This window comes from Pseudonaja textilis, chromosome 12 (genome assembly GCF_049901715.1).
Source record: "Pseudonaja textilis isolate UNSWEBS1 chromosome 12, rPseTex1.2, whole genome shotgun sequence".
Lineage (NCBI taxonomy): Eukaryota > Metazoa > Chordata > Lepidosauria > Squamata > Elapidae > Pseudonaja > Pseudonaja textilis.
This window is the reverse complement of record NC_142001.1, coordinates 10,502,015-10,519,520: the sequence shown is the minus strand read 5'-3', so window position 1 is coordinate 10,519,520 and position 17,506 is coordinate 10,502,015. Positions and strand designations below refer to the sequence as shown.

Below are 17,506 nucleotides of genomic sequence, written 5' to 3'. Positions count from 1 at the left end.
ACCCAACATCAACTCCACAGCATGGCTAGTCTATACTTTATTGGTGGGCTGCAAGAGAATTTTGCAAGATCAATCGTTATCTTCCTCCGTTCCCTCTTAAATCCCAGTGAGTTGGAGGAGGGACGGACCATCCTGAGTCTCTGGTTAATACTAGATTTGTTCTCAGTATCCTAAGGAATGTTTAGGGATGCATCTGTATGTATACATTTCATAGTCTTTGTCCTACTCAGTTGCACTAATTTTGCACTGTGTTCGCTGTGGTTCTTGTAGCAAAGCTACCAATACTTGTTGCGATAAGAAGTTTTATTTTTCAGCTGGCTTGTTGCAGAGCCTGACAGTACGTAGGGCTGAGAAGGTCACCCAGCTGGCTTTCCTGACAAAGAGAGGACTAGAACTAAGCTTGGATTGTTTTCTTGCCGACGTTTCATTACCAAACTAGGTAACATCATCAGCGCAAAATGCAGAAATGTCGGCAAGAAAACCACCAAGCTTAGAGAACCCCACCATTGAACCCTGAGCTATAAATTTTCTCCTTTCATCGTTCTATAAGCTTGGTGGTTTTCTTGCAGAGGTCTCTGCATTCCACACTGATGATGTTACCTAGTTTGGTAATGAAACGTCGGCAAGAAAACAACCAAGCTCAGAGTTCTAACCTAGACTTCACAAAATCACAAAACAGACTCCTCGTCCCAACAAAACCCCCTTTTATTAGCCTAATGTGAATTCCTAGCATTCACATCCAGCAAAGTCCTGGCAAACAGTCTTTCAAGGGTGGATTCCAACCAAAGACCTCATCAGGCTTGGAGAGTTGCCAGGCCGATGGCTTCTAAGTGCAATGCTGTACAAGAAAATACTTAGCAAGGGGTCTCTGAACAAATCTTCACACTAATTAAACAAACTAATTGTCTCCTGCAAACACCACTCCCCTTTCGCTCCTCTTTATTCCCTATGGAAGGGGCCATCCACAGTCCACTTGTGCCTTTACTCCTGAGTTGATCCCTGTTCCTTAACTGTTCCCTTCTCCTGACAGCTCTGTGCTTGTGCACCTCAGGAACAGGCTCCAGATGTTCTTCTGCCCCACTGATCTCTGGCTCCAAAGACAGCTGATAACTGTCAGACGGCCCTGGCCCCATCTCTGTGTCCGACACAGAGCATCATCAGAGCCTTCCCAGACTCCAGGACTGGCCCGTGTTCCTCCCCAACTTCCTCACTGTCCCATTCCACCACCAGCTCTGATGGTCGCTGGTGGGCCACAACATTCAGAAAGCACCAAGAACCCCACAGTCCACTTTTTCCTCCTCCTCTCTACAAATGCCACCCCATAGAACTAAAGTCTTCCCAGTATCTTCATTACTGCGCCACTCTAGTCCTTGAGATGAGAGGAAGGGATGGCCCAGAGATCCCCCAGGAGACATCTGTGCCTAAGGGAGGACTCGAACCTGCTTCTCCCTAGTCCAGCACCTTCACCAATATCCCAAACTGCTTCTCAGAGCTGCTTACATACAAACGAATTTAGAATAGTCAACTACCGATTGATCTCCGAAAAGCTTTGCTGGGATAATAATCCTCTAATGGCTTTCAAATAATCTGTTTTGTTTCCATGATAAATAAGAACCGTTTGAACCATGCTCCAAATGGTTGAGATTTTAAAAAAAGAGAGAAAATAACCAAAGCAACGGAGAACGGCAGTTACAAGTAAATACACTGCATTTCCCAGCAGAGAAATATCCGCATGTCCTTTGAGTGTATTTATCTCCAACGATGAGAAAGGACAATGCTGACTCAGGGAACGGAGCCAAAGATCATCTTGCTATGACAACTTTGGATTCCAGCACATCTCTCTCGCTCTTGAAGGTGTATAGAAGAGACAACTGGGTCAGCAATTCGAGGAGAAAAGCAGCCTGAGACCACCAGGTAGTCCTGGACTTACAACCGTAGGTGCAGTAACTGTTCAGAGTTACAACGGCACTGCAAAAAAAATGGTAAAGGTAAAGGTTCCCCTCGCACACACATGCTAGTCGTTTCCGGCTCTAGCGGGTGGTGCTCCTCTCCGTTACAACGCTGAAGAGCCAACACTGTCCGAAGACGTCTCCATGGTCATGTGGCCAGCAGGACTAAATGCTGAAGGCACCCTGTTATCTTCCCACCAAAGTGGTCCCTATTTTTCTACTTGCCTTTTTTACGTGCTTTCAAACTGCTCGGTTGGCAGAAGCTGGAACAAGGAACGGGAGCTCACTCTGTTACACGGCGCTAGGGATTCGAACCGCTGAACTGCTGACCTTTCTGATCAACAAGCTCAGCGTCTTAGCCACTGAGCCACCGCATCCCACGAGATTAAATATACTACTAAGCAAAGGACAACTCTCATTTCTGAACTCTGAATGCAAAAATAGAGGGCTGTATTTCAGAAGTATTGTGACTTCTGCCATCTAGGAGGTCTGGCCGTAGTCCTGGGGGTCTCCTTCGCTCCTTCTTAACAACCCTCTGCCTGATAGCTCTGAGACCAAGAATACTTTTAAAATACTAAGACTGATTTGTTTTTAAGTTGCTGCACTGACATGATATTTTTACAGGAGCTCACTTCGTTATGCGGAGCTAGGGTTTCGAACCGCCGAACTGCCGATCTTTTCTGATCGACAAGCTCAGCGTCTTAGCCACTGAGCCACCGCATCCCTCGTGCAAATTTTTTTAAAAGAAATAATGACATGACCACTTTCTCCGCCTTCAGCATCCCCATGGTCATGTGATCAGAATTCAGACTCTTGGCAACTGGTGTGTATTTATGTCAGTTGTTGCAGTGTCCCGTGTGTGTGTGCATGTGTGTGTGTGTGTGTGTGTGTGTCGTGATTCTCCTCTGGCGACCTTCTGTCGAGCAAGTCCATGGGGAAAGTCCATATTTGCGTAACAACCGTGTTGCAAACTGCAAGCGATTCCCTGGAGAACCGTGGCAAGCAAGTTCGTAAAAATGGGGTTAAAGCTCACTCAACATCGGTTTTTAAATGAGTCAATGACAGGTACTCCTCGCCATACGACCCCAACGGAGCCCAACATTTCTGTTGGTAAGTGAGACATTTGTTAGGTGAGTTTTGCCTCCCTTTTTATGACCTTTCTTGCCACCGTTGTTAAGTGAATCACTGAAGTGGATAAGTTAGTAACTCAGTTGTTAAGTGAATCTTGACTTTGCTGGTCCGAAGGCTGCAAAAGGGGAGCCCCATGAACTCAGGAAATTGCAATGGCCATAAATATAAACTGAATGAAAAACTGATGGCGACCTTCTCCCGCTGCGCCATAGGGAGTATCTTAACTTACTGCACCTGTGTAGGGTTTGCCAATTGCACAGGGGCAGAGAGGAAAGCGCTCCAGAGGGTTAATGTCTTTGCCACTCTCTGGAAGAGCTTTATAGCTCCTGCTGCCCTAAGAAAGTTCAAAAACACTCTTAAAGATCCATCTCATCCTGGGAACCCTTTTTTAAAACTATTAACTGCCCAAGGAGCTGCTGATCCAGTTCTATAGAGGAATGATTGAGTCTGTCATCTGCACTTCTATAACTGTCTGGTTTGGCTCTGCAACCCAACAAGACAGGCACGGACTTCAGAGAGTAATTCGGACTGCAGAAAAAACAATTACTACCAACCTGCCTTCCATGGAGGACCTGTATACTGCAGGTGAAAAAGAGGGCTGTGCAAATATTTACAGACCGCTCACATCCTGGACATAAACTGTTTCAACTCCTACCCTCAAATCAATGCTATAGAGCACTGCACACCGGAATAACTAGACAAAGGACGTTTTTTCCCGAATGCCATCACTCTGCTAAACAAATAATCCCCTCAACACAATTCAACTATTTACAAAGTCTGCACTACTATTACTGTTAACCTTCTCATCATTCCTTATGACCCATCCCCTCCCATTTGTGACTGTATGGCTGTAACTTTGTTGCTTGTATCTTTACGATTTATATTGACTGTTTCCTAGTATGATTTGATTGCTTATTGTACCCTATGACTATCATTGTGCTGTATCTGATGATTCTTGACAAATGTATCTTTTCTTTTATGTACACTGAGAGCATTTGCACCAAGACAAATTCCTTGTGTGTCCAATCACACTTGGCCAATAAAAGAATTCTATTCTATTCTATTCTATTCTATTCTATTCTATTCTATTCTATTCTATTCTATTCTATTCTATTCTATTCTATTCTATTCCATTCTATTCTATTCCATTCCATTCTATTACCATCTGGCAGACAGTACAGGACAATAAAAATAAGGGCAAATAGGCTGAAAAACGGTTCTATCCCAGGGCAGTAGCTCTTTTGAATTCTACTGTATAGTGCAGTGTTGGTGCGGTGTTGGGGGTTTTCAATTCAATGTGTGGAGTGTGAAGGATGTGTGTTTGTGTTTTATTTTCATAGTCATGATGTGCACTGAAGATGGTGTTTGATTTTGTTATACCAGGTACAATGACAATAAAGTAAACTAAACTAAATATGAACTAGTCCCTAAGCATCTGAATGTTGATCACGTGTCCATGGGGATGCTAGCCAGGCTGTAGCTGTGAATAATAGTCACGTGACTTTTTTCAGTGCCGTTGTAGCTTTGAACAGTCACTAAAATGAACTACTGTAAGTCGAGGACTACCTGCATTTAAATGGTCTCCCCACTCTGATTTGTTGCTTATCTCTTTCTCAGCTCTGGAGATTCAGCAGGTTAAACATTAAAAAAAAAAACCCAAACCTGAAATAAAACAATAACAAATGATAAAAGGAGTTTCACAACAGGGGAAAACACAGTCGGCTGAGTAGCAGACTTCATAATTTGGTTTGACTCCTGAAAACCTCCAGAGCGGGGTCTGTTCTGAGCGATAAATCCCAGCATTGCCAAATTAAAATTGTTCGGTTGTATTGCTAGCATGAACACGATCAACAACAACTTTGTCAAGGGAGAGACAGCCATTTCTGCCATCCAGGAGACTCAAGAAGAAATCATAAGGTTTCACCGCAGCTAGCAATAAACACATTTTTATTTTTATTTTTTTTTAAAAAAAACAACCCCACCAAAATATAAAATTCAGTCTTGCACAAAAGAAGCAGTGTCATGAGAAAACTTAGGACTCTGAAAAGTTCTGTAAATGCTGCATTTTCAATATTGGACTGTCACTCTTCATTCATTCTCTGACAAGGCTGTCAGTCAAATGACAATCTAGTTTTGTTCAGAGTGTAACCAAAGATCAAAGCAATGATATTGCTGAGTTAACATTATCTTCCCAGAGATAACGACCCTGAGACTTTCCTAACTGTGCTATAGTCATATAAACTTTGCTAGAGTTGATTCTTCTCAGGCAAATAACCCAACCCCGTGTTGTTTAACAGTCTTTCTAGGTCCTGTCATCTAGCATCAAGGATTAATACAGACCAACAATCAAGGAGTAAACGTTACCCCAAGCAAGGAACTGCCAGCTTAGATAAACAATCTAACAACAAAAAATTGATTAATCAAGAAACTACCCCGAAGAAAACATTCCTACCAACAGTAACAAATTGAGCTACTGTATATAAAGAGAGAATAAGCCTCCCTGCCTTCTAGCACTGATGATGTTACCTAGTTGGGTAATGAAATGTCTGCAAGAAAACAACCAAGTTCAGAGAGCACTAAAGACCCCACAGTTGTTATCCTCCTCCTCCTCCTCCTCCCTTCCATTTCTCCTCCACTCTACACAACCTATGTCCTTGTAGCACTGATGATGTTACCTAGTTGGGTAATGAAATGTCTGCAAGAAAACAACCAACTTCAGAGAGCACTAAAGACCCCACAGATGTTATTATCTCCCCCCTCTTCTTCTTCTTCCTCCCTTTCCATTTCTCCTCCACTCCACACAACCTATATCCTTGTAGCACTGATGATGTTACCTAGTTGGGTAATGAAATGTCTGCAAGAAAACAACCAACTTCAGAGAGCACTAAAGACCCCACAGATGTTATTATCTTCCCCCTCTTCTTCTTCCTCCTCCCTTTCCATTTCTCCTCCACTCCACACAACCTATATCCTTGTAGCACTGATGATGTTACCTAGCTGGGTAATGAAACGTCTGCAAGAAAAACACCAAGCTCAGAGAGCACCAAGGACCCCTCATTTCAACCCTGAGCTACAAATAGTATTATTGTCAGGTTTCCAAGTGATGAAATCTAATTAAACAACACAGCTCAGAGAGCACCAAGGACCTCACAGTTCAACTCCGAGCTCCCAATCTTCTCTCCTCTTGGAGTCAAGGGATCTTATGGTACCCCCAGACGCTCTCCTTGCCCTACGTCCAGCCAGCCTAGCAGTGAAAGAAAGCAATGTCAATTAAAACGAGGAGGGGAGGAAGAGATAATGAGCCATTCCCCCTTCTTCCCCCGCCCCCCTCGCTCTGTGCCTCTTTCATGAAATACATTGAATGCCTTTTACTCAATAACAATAGTTAGGCAATAAAAAAGTGAGTGAGCAAAAACGTGGTCTATCCTCATTTTGTTCGTGACTTTAGCCCAATGGCAAATGAAAGGCATCCAGAATCAATTCCAAGAAGCTAATAAATTCTACCAATGAAAGCGGGGAAAATATAAACTTTTGCAACCTCATCACCCAGCTGATTTGTAAGCAGCGCTGCCGCCTCTCTGCTCTATGTCACCTACACTTTTACGTCCAAGTGGGTAATATAACATTTCTACCCAGCCGATATTCACGGGGCTGAACGCATTTATATCTTCTTTCTGGAAATGTATGTCCAACTAATATCGTAGTACAAATAAAAATGTTTCCCTTGCAGGAAAAGAGTCGTGCCGATTGCTATCAGTCATTTCTCTACGGAAGGACGGCAGGGAGGCAGGTTTCCCTTCAAGGACACCTAAGAAATGTGTAGATCTTTACCGGCCTTTCAAAGATCACTGGAATGGCTCTTTAAAAGAGACAATATTAAGAGGCTCGGGAAAAAAAAAACCTGCCCAAAACGATGCATTTGCAAATTGGGATGTTTCTCGGATTTTCCATGATCAGCTTGGGGGGGGGGGGGGGCTCTTGAATTTTGGGTTTGATACAAATGCTTCTTTCTGACGTTTTTGGGAAGTTTGTCCTTTATTTCTTGATCTGCAGCGAGTATATTTGTTATGCTAACCAGCCATTGGCTGGTCTTTTAGGTTATAGAATGAATGAACTGGAAGGGACCTCGGGAGGTCTTCTAGTCCAGCCCCCTGCTCAAGCAGAACACAGTTTACCACTTCAGACAAATGTAGCCCAGTCTCTTTTTTAAAAGCCTCCCCAGTGATGGAATGCCTACAATTTCTGAAGGCAAGGTGTGTCCACTGGTTGATTGATTGTTTCATGACCCAACTAGGGAACATCATCAATGTTAGAAGAGAATGGGATGTGCAGAGAGGAGGAGGAGGAGGAGGAGGAGGAGGAGGAGGAGGAGGAGGAGGAGGAGGAGGAGGAGAAGGACTGTGTGGTCGTTTTGCAGACATTTCATAACCCAACTAGGGAACATTATCAATGTTATTCATCAGCACTGATGAGGTTATCTAGTTTGGTAATGAAATATCTACCAGAAAACAGTGTTTATTTCTAAACACTTTCTACAGCTAAGAGATACAGCCAGCAGGATAATAGGACTTTCAGAAAAAACTCTGGAAAAAAGTCAAACAATAACAACATTTTCTTGACAACCCAAAAGACAATAAAAGATAATACTTGGGCAGAATTGAAGCTGTTGTTACTGAGAAAGTAAATGGAGAAAACTGGTTACTCAATATTAAATTCTTAGGGATAGCAGATTCATCTCTATGTTAATCCTTTAGGTCAGGGGTCGTGTCAAACTTTCCCCCCCTTCACTAAACCGGGCGTGGTCAGTGCATGATGCATCTAGCCCATGGCCCGCGAGTTTGACAGCTTTGCTTTAAATCCTTTTTATTTTAAGCAAAGCTCTTTTATTACTGATATGATTCATCCTTATGGGTAGCCTTATGCTCATTCTGCAGTTGTACGATGAGGGATAAATATTTTAATAACAACAACAAAATAAGGAAAAAACAAAACAACAGTTATTTACAAAGCTTTGTAACAACCTTAAAGGCTAGCTGGATTTTTATCAACACCACATTCTGGTTGGAACAAAACCTTGAATATCAGTTCCCCTTTTCCATCTGTTAGTCCCTAGGGTTTTAGCCTGTTGCATAGGTACTCTGTTGCTGCTCTTCGCTTGGCTTATGATAAACAAAAGACATATGCTAATATATTTGTCCATGATGGTTGGTTCGTCTTGGACAATCTGGTGTGGGCAAGCACATGAAACAGCACATGGCGTCCAGCATCAATAGGAAAGTTTAAAAAAGAAAAAAGAAAAAGCGATTACATTCCCAAGCCAAAACACTGGTCTCTTCTTATCTTGACTCATTAATTTTCATTCCCCACTCAAAAATAAAAAAAAAATAGAACCGATTGGTCTGAAAGAGTGTTGTTAATTTCCCACCTTCCCAAAAAATGATTTCCAAAGGTTTTGTTTTTTTTGGAAAGCGGTAATTAACAGATGCTATGGACGGTTGAAAGTAAAATTAAACATGGCAATATTGCACAAAATAAAACCTTTCAAAGAAAAACACACCCGGTGCAAAGGAAGTTGGTGCAAGCCAAATATTTTGAATGGAATGAAGACAGATTTCCCCAAATTAGCATATTGTATGGGGTTCCCCCCTCCCTCTTTAATCTAATAAGATAAATTATGTCCAAATTCAATCTGGGCTTTAATTAAAAAAAATATTTTGTGTTTCCACTAACATATTATCATCTTTTTGATCATAAAAGAAGCTAACTAGGGGGTTATCTATGGAGATTCTCAGTCATCTAGGTCAGGGGTCTCCAACCTTGGCAATGTTAAGACTTGTGGACTATAACTCCCAGAAGCTATGCTGGCTGAGGAATTCTGGGAGTTGAAGTCCACAAAGTTGCCAAGGTTGGAGACCCCTTATCTTGCTCATGCTAGTCCCAAAGTTGCTTTTTGAAAAGGCAACTGGAGTTTGTTTTTCCTTGAAGAGGTTTCACTTCTCATCCAAGAAGCTTCTTCATTTCTGACTGAACTGAACAAGCTTCTTGGATGAGAAGTGAAACCTCTTTAAGAAAAAAACAAATTCTAGTTGCCTTTTCAAAAAGCACCTTTGGTACTAACTAGGGGGGAAATCTGTCACAACCCTCCTCTCTAAAAACCAGTCAACCCCATATCTCTTTCACACAATTAACATTTCCCCCCACAAACACTGTCTAGTAGTTCAAGTTTTCATCCAAAATCAATGTACTTTGTTTCTTCGTTCCACCCCTCCCCTTTTCACTATGTGCACTCTGGTTGCAGAGAAAGAGGATTTCCAATTATTTAGGCAATTATCATTTATGATTTATCACTTTGTTGTTTATATGTATTCTGAGAGCTTATGCACAAGACACAAATTCCTTGTGTGTCCAATCACACTTGGCCAATAAAGAATATTCTATTCTAAACTTGTTTAACTAAGCTCGAACTAGACAGAAACAAAAACCCATCAGCGTTGTTTTCCCACCAATTCTCACTGTAAACAAAGAATATCCCAAGAAAGAATGGTAGAGAAATACACCTGTGGGTAAAATCCCATGATCTGTAACTTCTCCAGCTTTCCAGGTCAACAGTAGGCCATAAGCTGTTGTAGGAGGTTAATGTCAGGTATGTAAATTCAAATTCAGAAGATTTATTGCTCATATTGCTCACACCTATTCACAAGAATCTAGTCAACTAAGGCTGAGCTTAGCTCTAGATAGGGGTTAATGGAATTCAAAAGGGGTTGGATTTAGACCATTTGCGATCACGTAACAACTCTAGGCTGAATCCTCTCTTGACTCCACCCCCAGTTTCTGCCTCTTCTACCACTGTGAGCTTCTTTCTCTGTTCGTTATCGCGGGCTCCTCCACCCCTTATCTGATCATTCCCTAAGCAGCATCTCTTTCCCATCTCGCAAAAAATTCAAGAGGGGTTGGACTTAGACCATTTGTGATCATGAAACAACCGTAAGCTGAGTCCTCTCTTGACTCCACCTTCAACTTCTGCCTCTTCTCCCACTGTTCCTTTCTGAATTTCTTTCTCTGTTCATTATGTATTTGCAGACTCCACCACCCGTTGTCTGATCATTCCCTCAGCAGCATCTCTTCCACTGTCTTGCAAAGATCATCCCCACATACCAGATGTCAAGAAGCTTTGGACATACTGCTATGTAGGGAAAACAACTTTCCAAAGGATTTGCACAGCCCAAAGCAATCATAGTTCATGCAAAATAGCAAAATTCTCACTCCCGAAGAGAGTGCTGTGGAATTCCATGGGAAGATAGTTCTTTTACATGCCTATGAACAAAATCACATCATCCACATATATTACGTCTTGCAGAAAGATCTACCAATGCTAAGCTCCTGCAGGGTACTTTCCACGGATAATCTTTTTTTTTTTTGTAAATTTTATTTGAGTTTTCACAAAAAGAAAAGAAATACAAGTAAAACATCTTTTTTGAAAGCAGCATAATCCCGGGTTACATTTCTTCGTACAGACGCAAATTCAGGTTCATGCTCATATTTATATTCTATTCCATATCTTATTACTATTTTACATTTTCTACATGGCTTCTCCCCTCTTTTAATTTTCTCAATTTTAAGAAAAATGATGATCTTTTCACAGATGATCTCTTGTGACCCTCTTCCAGGACAAGCTCGGTATGTTATTTGGAGAGGTAGCCTCTCATCCCCTCTCCACCCCTGAGCCTGCCACTGGAACATGCTTTCAATAATTAGCTCAATCTCACAAAAACTCCTAAGTTACAGCAAAGCTGGCAGTTTATGGCTCAGAGAGCTATAAATCATTTTCAAAATCATGATGATATTACTGAAACCAGATGTGAAAACATATGTTTACCATGCCTGTGTAAATTGCTGACTTGCCATACTTAATAAATGTCGATACTTTTGTGTTAACTACATATCCCCTCAATAATGAATTCCTAAATTCTTGATGATGATGATCATCATCATCAATATTGGCCTTGATAAAGATAAAAGTGATAGAGCCTGTTTTTTCCTTAACGGTTTTATGACTTCAAGCCGCCTTTGAAACAAAGCCACAGAGGGGCTAAAATGCAGGTAATAAATCAATAAAATGCAAGCAACTGAACTGAAATTCAAAAATGCAAAACACACGCTATCATTGATGCAAATGCATTAGTACAGTTAGTTACATTACATTCACGTGAAACACAATTCACTGCAAATGTAAAATACAATTAATGCAAACACAAAGAAGTTGGAGAACTCACTGAAGCCGCAACCCTGACGTGATCACTCTTAAGTATTTCTGAACTGACAGATGACTGGATAAGATGGCGTGTTTTTTGCCAGAACGATTAGCGTTATTTAGTAGGCTTAATCTGAATCAGCAAAACTGGATGTCACTGAGATACATTGAAGAACGCAACTCTCTGCCAACTACTGAAGTTATAATCAAGTATGTGTGAGTTCTTAAACCATCCCTAGGTGTGGGGTTTTCTTTTACCCATTCATATTATAGACTGCAAAACAATTTACCATCTTTTTTTAAAAAAAGTCAGGTTCAGTGATGCTTCCTCCCTGAATCTATAGAAGTCAAGGAGCTTCAGCAAAACCAGGATTAAATTCTGATACTGGGATCCTACCAACCAATAAGTTACTGCCCACAGTTAGTTGGGGTTCAGGTGGCTCTAAGACTTATAAATAAATAAAAACATGCTGAAGAAAACTGAGCAAAAGAACCCAGTTGCCGAGCGCAAAATGAGTAGCAAGCAGGACTTTGTCCATCCAATAAAATTCTACCAGATATGGGACCATATAGTGAGGACTTTGAGGAGTGTAGAAGAGGGGGGCAGGTCTTGCTGCTCCCCTCCCCAAGTTATATGGCAAAATACCTGAGGTGAATGCAAATATCACCCAATCCAAACCATTTTCGAAATTACATCGTTCTGATTTCAGACCTTTTGATTTCAACCTACAGTTAAAAAGCAGCAATGAAGTCTAAAAATCATCTTGACATGAGAAAAATAAAAAAAATATGGTGTTACCTTTCTCCTTTGGGAGTTTTTTGGGGTTGGTTCCAGATTCTTGATCTATTGGTTCTCCTTCTCTAATATTTGATAACAGACCTAAAAGGAAATTGTAGGTGTAAACAAGTATAATTAAAAATATACATCACAAAGATGATTACAGTGTTTTAAGTTCAAGACAATGGCTCAGGGATCGAAAATGTATTTGTCCACATTTCCTTCAGAGGAACTGCAATTAATTAATTGTGTGTGTGTGTGTGTGTGTGTGTTATCTCTTGTGACAAAAGGTTTAAGGCCATGGAGCTCAAGACCCTCTTCAGAATTGACTTTGATGAGAACACAGAAGTCCTGAAAAGGAATTTACATGTCAGCTGACCTCAGTTTTCCCTCTCCATTGCCAGGATGTCTGTGCTAACCATGCCATTGCAAGATAAATTAGGACATGTATTTATTTAGTTATTAACAATTTATATGGCTTTCAATCTCAACACACAACTGTTCCCTTAACAGCCGTTCAAAGTTACAACTAAGTTCTTGGAAAGAGTTCTCTGAGGTGTAACCAGGTTGGAGAGAACTATATGAAGAAAATCCAGACGTTTTGTGCTCCCCACCATCCCAAAGGTTAAAATAAACTAATTAACCAGACCGATTCATTCCAAATGATTTAGGATGAAAAATGCCTTTAACAGAGTAGAGAGTTTATTTCCTGCAAATTCTTCTTGCCTAATACAGTCAGCAAGATGGTTAACAATCAGAGCTGATGGATGTTAGCTCGAAAACCAACATCTGTCCTGTTGAAAGAACATTTTGAAAACAACAACCCAATACCTGGAAAATCATACAAATGTAATATCATCATGACTTTGGGAAATATTTATGTCTTTATTGATCATAATGTTGCATCGTTTATCCTTAATGCATTCTAAGTTATTTAAACCCAATTTTGACTATAAATCCAACAATCTATTATGGATATTGACCTGCTGGCATTTAAATATTTCAAAATATCTACGTCAAATATGGCCACATAGTCTCCATTCCATCCTTTTCCACCATTTTCATAATTCTATAATTTGGGAAGAGAAAGTAAATAATTTCATTAACATTTCAGGTATGGCATTTTATGAAACCTCCTATATTTAGGGTAGAACTGCAATCTTGAGGGTGACGCAGGTTGACCTGAATATTTTAGAAGCAGAACAGATCTGTTTCAAGCTTAAGATGCTTGCAAATATTCTGAAAGAAAGAGACCATTTTGAATTCAAAACTTCAATGGGACGTTGTGTGAAATTTTATTCTTCAAAGTAAAATATGGACATAAATATCCTACAAAGCACTGAGGGAAAAAGTCTATTAAAATCTAAAACTTAACAGATCCAAAACCTAAGAACTGAACTAAAACATCAGCATTAAAAATGCCTGGAAAATACACATTTTCATCCCCTCCTAAAGTCATAATGGATGGTTTCATCTTGACTGGCAATTTATTGCACAATATGGTCTCCAGCATACGTAGGTTTGTTTCATTCTCTTCCTTTCCCCTTCCCTGTGTATAACTATTTTCAGATATAGGTTCACTGCCCACAGCAATCCCTGTCTCCCGTTTTCCACAGGGCTGTTCCTAAATTCAAAGCGGTCAAAGAGTGAGACAGTACAAACCAATTCTATCTGGTGTGTTGTCAATTTGGGATGGAGAGCTTGAAACACTGCTACTCTGGTGGGAAGAGGCGTGGCTCCCAGGTCGCTGGCTCTCTTCTACAGATGGAGCAGGCGAAGGGCTGTCTTGGATCCTCTCCTTTAAAGAAAGAAGAAGATTGGTTCAATTAATCCAGCAATTAACTGCATTTCTTTAGGGATTCCACTTGAAGATGATCCAAATGAACCTCTATATTGACTTTCCAAAGGAAACTGAAAAGTGGAATAGAATCAGATGCCTTCATATCAGTTTATATAACAACAACAAAAGAAGAAGAAGAAGAAGAAGAAGAAGAAGAAGAAGAAGAAGAAGAAGAAGAAGAAGAAGAAGAAGAAGAAGAAGAAGAAGAAGAAGAAGAAGAGGAGGAGGAGGAGGAGGAGGAGGAGGAGGAGGAGGAGGAGGAGGAGGAGGAGGAGGAGGAGGAGGAGGAGGAGGAAGAAGAAGAAGAAGAAGAAGAAGAAGAAGAAGAAGAAGAAGAAGAAGAAGAAGAAGAAGAAGAAGAAGAAGAAGAAGAAGAAGAAGAAGAAGAAGAATAGACTAATATAGCTGGAAGGGAACTTGGAGGTCTTCTAGTCCAACCGCCTGCTCAGGCAGGAGACCCCATACCATTTCAGACAAATGGCTGTCCAGTCTCTATTTGAAAACCTCCAGTGATTGAAAACCGTCCAGCTGTCGGCAAAGAGTATGAATCCTTCCATTCCCCACCATCTAGTCAGAGCTGAAGAAGCTTCAAAGAAAAGCAAAGAAAGTCCATTTGCCTCTTGAAAAAAAAAAAAGCACCAGGACCTGGATGACTGAGAATCTCCACAGACCTCCAGTGATGGGGCACCCACAACTTCTGGTGGCAAAGTGCATCCATTGATTCACTGTTCTTCTCCCTGTCAGGAAATTTCTCCTTAGTTCTAGGTTTCTCCTCTCCTGGATTAGTTTGAGCAACTTGGACCCTTCCATGTGTTCCTCCCCAAACCGATTCAGAAGTTTGAATGGAATTAACGCAATTTGGAAAAAAATGAAATTGGATCGATATTTTCAATAAGAACTGAGAGGAACTGCACACCTCCAACACCCAAAAGCCATCACTGTCGATCAACTTGAATGGCCAGGCCACTTTCAGAACATGCTATGATATCTTGTGATCCCAGAATAATAAATCCACCAGAGTGGCCTTGGCAGAAAATCCCAAAAAGAAATGAGGGAAGACACAAGAGGAAGGAGATGAGGTGCAGGGATTACTTGTGGCTGTTTCTAACTTCGACTCCCCTTCATGCAAAGTTATTTTTCCCAAGAAACGCCCCTCATTGCTAAGAGACAGAAACTCACCTGGAGAACACCTAAGTAAAAGTTTATGTCAGGGCTCTAAGTAACACATCCACATCAAGGAGAACTCCGAGGCAGGCATTTTCCTCAAAGAACAATTTATTGGGCTATATCATATTGGCACAAACCTGGTGAAAATCGGCTCTAACATTCCTGCCGATTTTCACCTAAAAGTCTACTCCTTCCTCACCCTGCATGGATGTCCTTGGTTCCCAGGGGAAAGAATTTTATTTTGGCTACAACCACCCAACTATCTCTACTTCCACACCCACTTCCTCTTGGGTCTAGTCCGTGTCAGCACTGAAGCAACAAGAGAAAATGAAAATGGCCTCAGTCAGGCCAGCAGAGAAAGTGATTTGAAGTTATCTTTCTACAACCCTGCCGAAGATTTGTTCCAAATCTGCTATGGTTGACCTTTTAGTGCATCAAAGAAAACTTGGCTTTGACTTCTAATGCCATCCAGAGCCGTCCCTGGGTTCTGCTTTTAGGCCTACCCTGGAGTTCTGCACTTCAGAGCAAGGTTTTTCTAGGCCTCATATTTCAAACAAAACCTTTTGAAGGTTGTGCAGAGAATTTCATGACCAGGGGCCTTTATCAAGAGTATGTTGTGTGGTCTGTTCTAAATGAATTGTGCAGAAGACACTGCCTCAAATGTGTTTTTAATAGGATGGTTATTGGACATTCAATAGCAAGTGAACCTCAAAATCACAGATGCATATCTATTATGCTGTGGATAATCCTCAACGGAGCTGCTTTCTTAACTAATTATCTCTTAGTTAATGAACATACAATAACTAATAAAACTTAAAAAGGAAGCCTTTAATTGCTCTACTGTTAGCCTACTAATTAAAAATATTTGTTAAGCTTAAGCAGATAGTAATCTATTCTTGGCCTTTCAGGTTTGGTACATCTTGAGGGAGTTTTTGATTTAAAACAGTTGGAAACAAACCCCTGTCATTTTTCAGGACATGGGAAGGGTGTTACTGGAGACCTGAGAATTGTGTTGGGGAAAGTAAGAAGAGAGAGAGGGAGAGGAAGGGAGGGAAGGGGAGAAGGAAAGAAAAATAAAAGCTATTATTGTTAAACAAAAATGATCCCTCGATAATGAAGGAAAGCTGCTTCTTTCCCTCTCTATCATTTGAAAGCGATCAAGAGATCTATTTTGTGCAGGGTATCGCTAGCAAAAAACTGGGGGTGGTGCAAACTATTGGTAACAATGAACACAGCTTGCAGTTTTATTATGTGTATCGGTAGGATCACATTTTGGTGAAAGAAAAGACTTTAAAAACTGTATATAAGGGCACAAAAATGAAAGTTATACCCTGTCAACCTGATGAGATAGATCAGATCAGAAAACTGACTCCACATATAACATAAGGCTATAGTAATAGAATTTTGCAAATCTGGCTGTATCCTTCCTTCTTACATCCCAGGAAGTCAGGGAAAGTCTTTTTCTAGTACTTTCCTGCTTCTCTGGGCTTAACGCATGCTTCTTACTGTTGGCTGGCCTAACACCTTTGAGATGCCTTCTCCAAGTTCATCTCCATGGCTCCCTACATATTTCCAGATCTAAACATGGTTAGAAGGAATGTTATTGCACCTTTCCATCTAACAGGGATATAGTGTAACATTTGCTAGCCCAGGAGTATCCCATGGTTCTCTTTTAGGTCTAAGGTCCACAGTCAAGTTATTCAGTCTTTTTCATTTACGGAAAAAGAGCTAACCATACATAGGAATCAACACACGTAAAACAGCAATAAGTTTCCTAGAAAGGGATCCAGTCAACATATATAACACACATCAGCCTAGTTAGGAAAAGAACAGTGTAGTGGCCTATTGGTAAAGATGCTGGCTTTCCATTCAGAAAGTTGAGAGTTCAATCCTAGGTAGCAGCAGATTTTTCTCTCTTATGACGCAAAGAAAAAAAAGAAATCTGCTGTGAATTCTGAGTAGGCGTTAGGAAGGGTATCTGGTCAGTAAATACTCAGCTCCATCCATTCACCCTGACTCTACTCTGAATTAAGGGATGGCAAATGGTAAAAGGGAAGTTAGTCTTATTAGAAATAGTTGTCTAACAAGAATCTGCTGACTCTTGATTCTTCTGAAAGACATAATTCCCTTGTGCCACACCTTTTTTTTTTCAGATACAAGATAAATCTGTACAAGTATTACATGTCAATCATTATTATGTGCTCTAATGTGCCCTTTGAATTAAACATAAGCTCAAGGACTTGATAGTGAAGTCATGTAGGTAAGATACCTGTATAACAAGTTGTTTTTTTTACTGAGTGTGTGTTATCATGCTAACCCATTATAGCACTTAGCATTTAAACTTATATACGCTTCACAGTGCTTTACAGCCCTAAGTGGTTTAGAGTCAA

General features: G+C 40.7%; 1 protein-coding gene across 2 annotated transcripts in view; it reads right to left on the bottom strand.

Moving 5' to 3' along the window:
* DACH2 (dachshund family transcription factor 2) overlaps positions 1-17,506 on the bottom strand; it is a 284,817-nt gene that overhangs the window by 30,897 nt on the left and 236,414 nt on the right. For both annotated transcript variants that reach the window (XM_087940987.1, XM_087940989.1), the window contains 2 exons: positions 13,772-13,907; positions 12,131-12,211 (listed from right to left, as the gene is read on the bottom strand). In XM_087940987.1, coding sequence (XP_087797113.1) covers positions 12,131-12,211; positions 13,772-13,907 — 217 coding nt within the window. The remainder of the gene's footprint in view (positions 1-12,130; positions 12,212-13,771; positions 13,908-17,506) is intronic.